This window comes from Heterodontus francisci, chromosome 29 (assembly GCF_036365525.1).
Source record: "Heterodontus francisci isolate sHetFra1 chromosome 29, sHetFra1.hap1, whole genome shotgun sequence".
Classification (NCBI taxonomy): Eukaryota; Metazoa; Chordata; class Chondrichthyes; order Heterodontiformes; family Heterodontidae; genus Heterodontus; species Heterodontus francisci.
Window position 1 is genome coordinate 46,831,596 of NC_090399.1, and position 10,052 is coordinate 46,841,647.

A 10,052-nucleotide genomic window follows, 5' to 3' on the forward strand; every position below is an offset into this window, starting at 1 on the left:
GAAGCTGTAACTTGGTATGCCCCATCTTTCCTCTTAATGGGAATATGTTCGGTTTGTAATAGAACTATCTCTGCTTTGAAGTAGTGCCATTGCTTATTTTCTGCCAGGTTGGTAGATTCTTCTGCTAGTTTCTGTCATTGAAATTCTTTCCCTTCCACTTGGATATTCTGACCGTTTATTTTCCTTGATCACTTTCCAGAATCACTTTTAAATGCTAGTATACCATGCTCTCTAGTACTTACAATGTCTCCACTGCCATACCCTCCATTGGCCTAGATTATTCCTGGAAACTAGTTCACTCACTACATGTTTCCCCATTGGACTATAAACATACTGACTAGCGAATCTCTCACGTGCAGAATTCAGTAATTCGTCACCTTTTATTGTGCTCCGGTCGACCCTCCCAGCCTCTAGTAAAATAATTGATAACACTCTACCATGACAGATAGATTGATTTTACACTTCTCTGACACATCCCTGCCAGTCTTCTCATCTGTTTTCTTTGCACTATTAGGGGAACTACAGTAAACTCCCAATAATGCACAAGCTCATGTTTTGTTCCCCGTGTCTGATCAAAACGATTCAGAATTTGAATCCTCTAATACTTCATTCTTCTGTGGAACTGTAATAATATTCTTGATGAATACTTTCAATCCTTCTGCTTTTAGAGTCATAGAGTCATCGAGTTATCCAGCACAGAAACAGGCCCTTCGAACCATCGTGTCTGTAGCAGTCATCAAGCAACTATCTATTCTCATCCCATTTTCCAGCACTTGGACCGAAGCCTTGCATGCTATGGCGTTTCAAGTGCTCAGATAAATACTTCTTAATTGAGTTTTCCCTCATCCATCCTGATGACATTGTAGCCAGGACCTTTAAGTTCTGATTTTTGTTTTCTTTCGGGGGATTTGAGTTTTGTTGGCAAAGCCAGCAGTTGTTGCCCATCAACAATTGCCGTTAACAAGGTGGTGGTGAGGCAGCTTCTTGAATTCAACATAAAATAGTTTTGAATATAATTCATCAGGATAATAATTTTAACTGACTTAATGATATAAGAAAATATTCCGACCCCATCCCTAATACTTTATCTCCCTGTTTTGTTTGTATTAAACTGATTAATTTTACATGATGCATGTGCATGCTGTTGTTCATTTTTAAGAATCCTTATTTTACCTTTGATTCCAATTCTACATCCAAATATTCACAACACATCATTACAATTCATGATTTTTAATGAAGCATTCAATTGAATTTTGAAATTAAATGATGCATCCAGCAGTTCTATAATTATTCCATATTCGTCTGTTAGAATATTAAATTGTTGTAATAGTTTGAAAAACCTCATTTACTTTCAAAGTACTAATGAGAAATCTGTGTCCTTGATATCTGCAGAGAAATATCCGACAAGGTTAATGCACATTCATGGCCAAATATTGAAGTTGTTAGGTCCTGGTGTGCTTGCACTCCCAACATTGATCTGGTACACTACTTCCACCGCACCCACCAGAAAACACATTCGGCTGTCGAGTTCTTCAAGATTCCATGTTGTGCCTCTGAGGCGTTGCCAAATGTGAGGTACCCAATCTTGCAGTACTCCATTTCCATTGCATGCGAAATGCAAGGCCCCCGTCCGTGCTAATTAACCTCAGAAACACTATTACAGCACTGCAAAACCGGGCCATCACTTGGTGATGTGATCCAAGGCACGCACACTGCAATACCGCTGCTATTTAATACTAGATCTTAAATCCGATTCAATTAAATCTGAATACCAAGCCCCAGCTTTACTAATTGTCTGAATTACCCCTTAATAGGGCAAAACTTATGGCCAGCCAATGCCCTAGAGTTGACCTGTTGGATTACCATACCAGCGCTGTGAAATTATAGATCAGAAGCAATGTTACCAAAATCTATCTCACGCCGCAATTCCTCCTAAACTCACAAATACGTTCCTCGCACCACATTATCCCTCAGTAGCAGAAGCAGTCCTTTCAGATTTGATTTCCCCTTTTACCAAATGTGTTGCATGCTGGAGGCCCTAAATAAGATGGGGATTATTTGGGATCGTGGACAAGCGCATTTCTCGTAAAAGGTAACAACACTGATTTGATTTGCACCGAGGTTCGACAGAATCAATGAAGAACTTGACTGGGTTTATTTTTAGAGAACAACGAACAAAGAACAGTACAACACAGGAACAGGCCATTCGGCCCTCCAAGCCTGCGCCGATCTTGATGCCTGCCTAAACTCAAACCTTCTGCACTTCCGGGGACCGTATCCCTCTATTCCCATCCTATTCATGTGTTTGTCAAGATGTCTCTTAAACGTCGCTATCGTATCTGCCTCCACCACCTCGCCCGGCAGAAAGTTCCAGGCACTCACCACCCTCTGTGTAAAGAACTTGCCTCGCACATCCCCTCTAAACTTTGCCCCTCTCACCTTAAACCTATGGTAGAATACATATGGATAGAACTTATACTCTGCTTATACATAGCTGGAGGACCCTCTGGAATTCTGAGCAGCACGCCACCGAAGGATATATTGGCCTTGGAAGAAGTGCCGCACAGATTTACTACATAGGTACCTGGATTTTAAAGTTTAAGTTACGATGAGAGATTACGTAAACTAGGGTTGTATTTCTTCGAACATTTCAAACTGTTAATGGGAACTGATATGGTCGGTAGAAATAAACTATTTCTGCTGCTTTGGAAGTCCACGACTCAGAAACACACTCTAAAATAGAGCAAAGCCTTTTAGGAGAGATATTGGAATGTACTTGTACAAGCCAGCTTAGTATAAGTTTGGAACTCATATCCGAAAATGACAATTAATCCCAGATCAATTATTAATTAATTTCAAAACTGAGGGTGATTGATTTTTTCAACAAAGTGTATTAATGTATAGCGGGTGAAGATGGATAAATTGAGTCAGGTCACAGATCAGCCATTGTCTCAATGAATAGTAGAACAGACCTGAGCAACTAATTGACTCACTCTTTTTCCAAGGTTCCTATATTCCAATAAATAACCTTAGAAGGCCAAAATAAATGTAATTAAAAATATTTCACCATCAACTTAAATCAGTAGTCCAGGCATTATTGGCTTATGATTTGCTGAAAATATCCCAACTTAGACTCCAAGAAGGACGGCCGTTTTTTTCACTTTGAGTGCTCCCGACTTCCCTTCCCCATCTATTCATTCGAATTGACAAGCGAAAACAGAAACAGGCCGGCATGAAATAGGAAACTATGTACCATATTGTTCCGAGTTCGAGTAATTCGACAAGAGATTTATGTGTGTACGTGTGACTGTAATTGCCCTTCTGTGACAGATGGAGGTTAGCAAGTTTCGCTTATTTTAATTCTGTCTGTAGTGTGCAATAGATGATTTTGAAAGGGCCACGCGACATACGCATCGTCTGATGTTCCACTCCATTTAAGTCACTAGAATGTAAACTTGGGTTGGGATTGAAATGAATGTTAATGCGACACTGGCTCCTTTACACTAATTCCCAACAACTAAATTCTCATTTTTGTTTAATTTTCAGAAACCTTCCAACTTATTTCGATGAGCATATTATTACAGTCAGGGGATGTTTAATCATATTCTTCAATTCATCTCTGAATTTACTCTGGGAAACTGCATAAATAAACGTGTTTGTGCAGCAACTCAAAGTCCGAAGGATATATCCAGATTGTTCAGCAATGGCAAATGGAGCGTTATAATTTGCTTCTAAAAACTGAATATCTGTAAATTGTACATATACATTACATATGAGTGCTAACATCCATAAAATTATAAAACTACCCGATATGGCGAGCAGTAAAATAACTGATTTTCTTCGGTTCTCCATCTCTGGATCATTGTGATTCTCACCATTTTTGTGTCCTAGGAGTTCCTTCCTCACTCTGTTGGCCAGTAAAATATGCCTGATCGTCAGCACATTGAACAGCAAAATCAGAAGAAATGGAACAAATGGGGTTATAATAGTTTCCAACCACAAAAATGCTACCCATGCGGGTAACATATAGAAGCTTGATTTCACATAGCAGGACCATGGTATACTGTCAATTATTTCCCTCGGTTCATATACAAAGTAGATTGGAACACTTTCTAAAACGCTCAAAGTACACACCACTACGATCACTGCAGTTGCAGTTTTCGCAGTGCAGTAGTTTCTTCGCAGTTTCTGACAACAAATGGCCACAAATCGATCATAGGTGAATGCGACAGTTAGCCAGACAGAACAATCAGTGGATGCAAAAAGCAGGGCGAGGTTAAGACAGCAAATGGGAGTGTAGTTTAGGAATGAGTATGGAAAATAAGCATCTTTAATCTCATAGAGTACTACATCAAATATCAGGATCATTAGATCTGCCACTGCCATGGCTAACAGATATCGATTTATGCATTTGGAGAGCTCACAACGTCCATGGGCGAGAATCACAATTGTCATTAGATTAGCTGCAAAAAGAGAAAAATCAAATTAATCACTCTCATATGAAAAGACTGAACAGTCAGCAATTCTTTCTTGTGAACATTTATGCATTCATTGTATTTGAGCTCAAGTGCTTCGTGAGAGTGAAAAACCAATGGCATTGGGTGAAACGCTGGTTTTATGCATGGCCCCATATTACACTCCATTGTCTTCCAGTCAGGAAAAGTGGCAAGGTGTAAGACCAGAGATTCGCCCGATCGTGTCAGCTTCCCGAAGGCAGCATTGTGTTAAATTTGTTCCAATTCGGTAGATTGTTTGGCTGGTGCAGAGAAACGAAATTCTGGGTTCGGATCATGCTGTCACAACACTCCAACCTTTTCTTCAGTTGACATTAATTGGAAGGGAAATGAATCAGTTATTGCACAAAGATCAATTCAGGAACCACAGCTGTTCAAAATTTACATGAACAATATGCACCCTGAAACCAGTAATAACATTTCAAAATGTGTGAATGACATAAATTTGGGTTTTCAGCTACTAAATAGTGTCTGAAAAGCACAGTGGACATAAAGAGACACATCTGACTAAGGTAGCAGTGCAAGGTAATCAGGGCATAAAAGTAAACAAAGCACTAAGTTTCATTTCTCTGGGGAAGGATTAGAAAGTCATGTTATGTTATGTTAAATTATATGGAAGGTTGGTTAGGCCCCAATTGAAGCACAATTAACTTTTCTGTTTTTAATATTAGACAAAGGATAGAAATACACTGGAGAAGAAGCAAACATGTTTTATTCAAATGATTCCAGAACTGAGAAGTTATACCTATCAGAAAGCACATCGCAGGCTGGCTTCCTTTCTGGAGAAAAACGAAGTCTGATGTGCGCTCTGATAGAGATCATTAAGATTATGCAAGGTTTCGGTAAGTTAAATCGCTCTCTCAAAGATGTCGTGATCCACAGTTTCATTTCATCCTTTGTCTCATCCAATGCCTTAACAAATACTTTGTATCTTCATTTTGGGTGTTGAGGATCACAAGGTCCAGCATCTCATGGGTTGCAACGTCCCTTCAGATTTTTCTTGCCCTTCACTTCCTTCTGACCCCATCCCTTCTTGTAATAACACTTCTTGCTGTGTCTCGGACCTAACCCCTCTCTGATCTTGGACGGTCTGTCCTTAGCAAAGGACTCAGCTTTATACCCTTACCCCCCTCACCCCCACCTCAATCAATTTTGAACTTAGCACAAGGTTGAACTCGTCTTCCATCACCTTCACATCTGCGCGCATTCCTTTGGCCAACAATCCTCAATCTACACAGCATACTCTCAAACCCTTTTAACCATCTTCAGTCGTCTCCCTTCAACTGGCCTTTTATCCTGCCTCGATCTTTGCTTGTAATTGAAAACTTCCTGCTTGACATGTGGCGCAGTGGTTAGCACCACAGCCTCACAACTCCAGCGACCCGGGTTTAATTCTGGGTACTGCCTGTGTGGAGTTTGCAAGTTCTCCCTGTGTCTGTGTGGGTTTTCACCGGGTGCTCCGGTTTCCTCCCACAGCCAAAGACTTGCAGGTTGAAAGGTAAATTGGCCATTATAAATTGCCCCTAGTATCGGTAGGCTGTAGGGGATTACAGGGACAGGTTGAGATGTGATAGGGCTATAGGGTTGGTATCGGATTAGTATAAATGGGTGGTTGATGGTCGGCACAGACTCGGTGGGCTGAAGGGTCTGTTTCAGTGCTGTATCTCTAAATAAATATATCTGCTATGTCAATTTATTTGCTCCCTGCACTCTCATTCTAACTTGTCTCCCTTTTAACTTGCTACACGCTACTCTCTCAGGCACAACCCTAACATCGATATCAAATCTGCCGACAGGATGATGCTATTGTTATCTGGCAAACTGACCTCTACCTAGCAGAGCTCAATGCCAACTGACACTTCCTCCCACATTCCCCTGGCTAATGACCCCAGCACCGAAATTCAAGCCATTGTTTTGAGGACTGTCACTGACCTCATATATTCTTGCGATCTTCCCTCCACTGCATCTGACCTCATAGTTCTCCAATCCAAATCAGCCCTCCTTAACTTTCTTACCAAGACCCACATACAGGATAGCCCAAGTAAACTATTATTTCAGCTTGTTCCTACCCCATGGAACTGATTTCTGCCTATATTGAATCTATTTTTCTCAGCTTGTCCGGTCTCTTCACATCTAGATATGTGACTCTTCTGATGCTTTCTGTTACTTTCACAGTTTCCAGTTTCCTGGCCCTTACCGACTTTTCCCCATGAAAGTCCATTCTCTCTACATCTCCATACCCCACCAGGAAAATCTGAGGGTTCTTCACTTATTTCTTGAATTGATGTTCAACCAGTTTCCAACGACCACCACACTCCTTCACCTGGCTGAATCTGTTCTAAAATTGAGAATCACTCCTTTAATTATCTCACTTCTTCCAAATTAAAGGTGTTGCTATGCGTACCCACATGGGTCCTGGTTATAACTGGAATGTTGTACAATATGTGGAACATTCCTTATTCCAGTTTTAAACGGTCACCACCTCACCCCCCCAACCCCCCACCCCCCGTGCCCAACTCCTTTTCAAGTATATTGTTGACTGAATCAATGCCTTTTCCAGCTCTTCCCCCGAAATGGAAAACATCATCAACTATAGTTTTCATTTCCACCCGAATCTCACTTTCAAATTGTAGGTCTGTGAATCTTCCCTTGCTTTCCTGAACTACCCTCTCTCAATTTCAGGTGACAGGCTATCAGTAAGCATTCATTCAAAGCTCACTGCTCCCACAGATATCTCGACAACAGTTCCTCAATATCATCTTTCTGTAATGACTCCATTCCATTCTCCCAGTTTCTCTGTCTCTGTCCCACTTGTTCTGAAGATGTTACATTCCTAACCAGCGCGACTAATGTGTCCTCCTTCTTCCTCAACTGAAGTTTCCTCCCACCCCCACCCCAAGCCACCTTGGGTTGATAGGGCCCTGGACCGTTTCCGACCAATTTCTTATACTTCTGTTCTCACCCCTTCCCCTCCCTCCCAGAATCATGATTTGGTACCCATTGTCTCACGTGACACCTCCCCCACCCATCGGCCTCCGTATTCAATGTTTCATCCTCCCCCATTTTAGCCACCTAAAACGTGATGCTCTCACCAAACAAGGCTTTCCCTCCTTTCACTTTCAACATTACAAAAGGACCATTCCCTCAGGGAGACCCTGGTCGACTCCTTTATCACCTCAACACCCATCCCCTTCCCACAGCACTTTTACTGTAAGCCCAGGAGATGCAATACCTCTCCCTTAGCCTCCTCTCTCCTCAATCACCAAGGCCCCAAACATTCCTTCCAGGTGGAAGAGCGAGTTATGTGGACTTCTTTCAATTTATTCACTGCTCTATATTAGGGAAACCAAACGAGGACTGTGTGATCGATTGGCAGATACCTCTGCTCCGTCTGCAAGCATGACCCTGAGCTCTTGGTTGCCTGCCATTTTAATTCTGCACCTTGTTATCACACTGACATCTCTGTCCTCGTCTTTCTGCAGTGTTCCAATGAAGCTCATCTCAAGCTTGAGGAACAACACCTCATCTTCCGATTAGGCACTTCTCAGCTTCTCTAGATGCAACACTGAGTTCAACAAGTTCAGACCATAATCTCTGCCCCATTTTTATTCTGTTCTCTTCATGTTTCTGCCTTAATCTGATTTTTCTCTTGTTTTTGCTTTCGGATGGAAACGGTTCATTATTTTGCCATTGACAGCGCCTCTGGACATACCTTTAATTCATTTGTTTCTCCCATTACTCCTCCCTTTGGCTCTGCCCCACCAACACTTTTGTCAGTTAATGTCTCCCATCTTTTGTCCTGTCAGAGACCTTTCTTTTTGTTCTTTCTCCACCTCTCTATGTGATCTTCGTTAGAACTATGACATTTCCGAGTTCTGATGAAAGGATTTCAAACTGAAAACTTAGCTCTGTTTCTCTCCATAGGTTCTGCCAGATCTGTTGACTATTTCCAGAATTTTCCATTTTTATTCCAAATTTCTGATAGCTGCTGTATTTTGGTTTAGTAAATCTACGTTCCATAAATGTCACAAAATCTCTGATTTCCCAACGGGAATTCAGAGCAAACGTTGTTAACCAGAGAATGGTCCGAATGTGAAATTCGCTACCAAAAGGAATATTGTCGTATATGCCATAGATGGATTCAGGAGGAAGCTACTTCAACACATGAAGAATAAAGGAATAGAAGGCCATATTCATAGCTTAGAAAATGAACGTGGGAGGAGGTTCCTGTGAAGCTTTAAAAATGGTGTAGACATTTTAGGCTCAATAATCTGCATCTATGCTGCAAGTACTTTGTCCTAATTAGTAAACCACTGGTATCACTCAGCAGGTCAGGCAGCGTCTCTGCAGAATCATAATTATCATTTCCCATCCCTGATCTTGTACCAGAACTGATAAGTAAGATGCAACGTTAAATGTTTCGCTCTGCTTTCTGAACTACCGAGTGATTACAGTATTTGTTATATCTGTTTCAGATTTCCGGTATCCCCTCCATTTACTTCTTACAATGATAAGACTCTATGCAATGGAAAGAGAATTAACTGATTTAATTTAATGCTTCAGAACAACCTATATTGCCAGTTAAATTATTCCATAAAAATATGTCGGAAACTTGAAGTATTCTTTCTGTTATTTGATTGATGCTGTTAATTATTGCCTGTGTATCAACAATAACAAAACAGAGGATTTATTATTAACCGGAAAGCAGGAGCAGTGATACTGTTAAAAACAATTAACGATTAATATTAACCATTGATCAGCGACTTACCTGGAATTCCAACTATCGCAAGAATAGGGTAGTAAATATTTTCTATCTGTATGATTACCGGCTGTTCCATGTTTGGAGAGAAGTGGTTTTGTCTGTTCGTATTATGGGCATGCAGATCTTCTGCTTTCACAATATGGTCTCATTTATACCTGATAGAAACCTCAAGTGACAACAAGAGCATTGCACAATAATTTGCATTAGTTACAGTCTTTTGAACAAACAGGTTAACCTGCTCCGTATTTACTCCGATTGATCACTTGCAGACATATCCATATTGACATAAGAAAAGTCTGGAGAATTAAGTCGATCACATTTTAGAAATAAAGCATTTTGATCTCTGCAGTTGAAAAAGCACTGATACATATTCTTTAATCTGAAGACATAGCATTTCAATTTAACGGAAGGCAACAAATGAAGTAAACGTGCTCACTTGTGTGGATGAAGACTATCTACATTATATTCATTCATTGTTGTGTTTTGATATTCTTGAGGCCCGTAATATCGACAAATACACACAGAAAGTGATATTCTTAGTGGAATACTGCAATATGGATAGTCTGAAATGTTTGCACTTGGCATCCACAGGTGCTAACGATAGGGATTGTTCTGATGCGTATGAGAAAAAAATGATGTGGATAAGGAACTCTACAGCTGTTTGTCAGGTCCACGGAATTTCATGGACGCATATTAAGGGATTGGAGGGGGCCATGGAGATTTCATGCTAGCTGTTAAGCGGGAATCCGGAGCAAGACCCGGTTCCACCCCTTGCA

At 40.8% G+C, this 10,052-nt stretch overlaps 1 protein-coding gene across 1 annotated transcript; it reads right to left on the reverse strand.

Moving 5' to 3' along the window:
• Nucleotides 1-3,558: 3,558 nt before the first annotated feature.
• Nucleotides 3,559-9,352, reverse strand: LOC137345813 (probable G-protein coupled receptor 139). Its single transcript, XM_068009062.1, has 2 exons — nucleotides 9,283-9,352; nucleotides 3,559-4,463 (listed from the first exon to the last, which is right to left on the reverse strand). The coding sequence occupies exons 1-2, from the start codon at nucleotides 9,350-9,352 to the stop codon at nucleotides 3,559-3,561; spliced, it is 975 nt and encodes a 324-aa protein (XP_067865163.1).
• Between the last annotated feature and the right edge of the window lie 700 nt (nucleotides 9,353-10,052).

Coding starts and splice junctions, on each gene's coding strand:
- LOC137345813 (XM_068009062.1), bottom strand. CDS start 9,352: ATGGAACAGCCGGTAATCATACAGATAGAAAATATTTACTACCCTATT. Junction 4,464..9,282: donor TGCGATAGTTGGAATTCCAG/GTAAGTCGCTGA, acceptor CTCTTTTTGCAG/CTAATCTAATGACAATTGTG.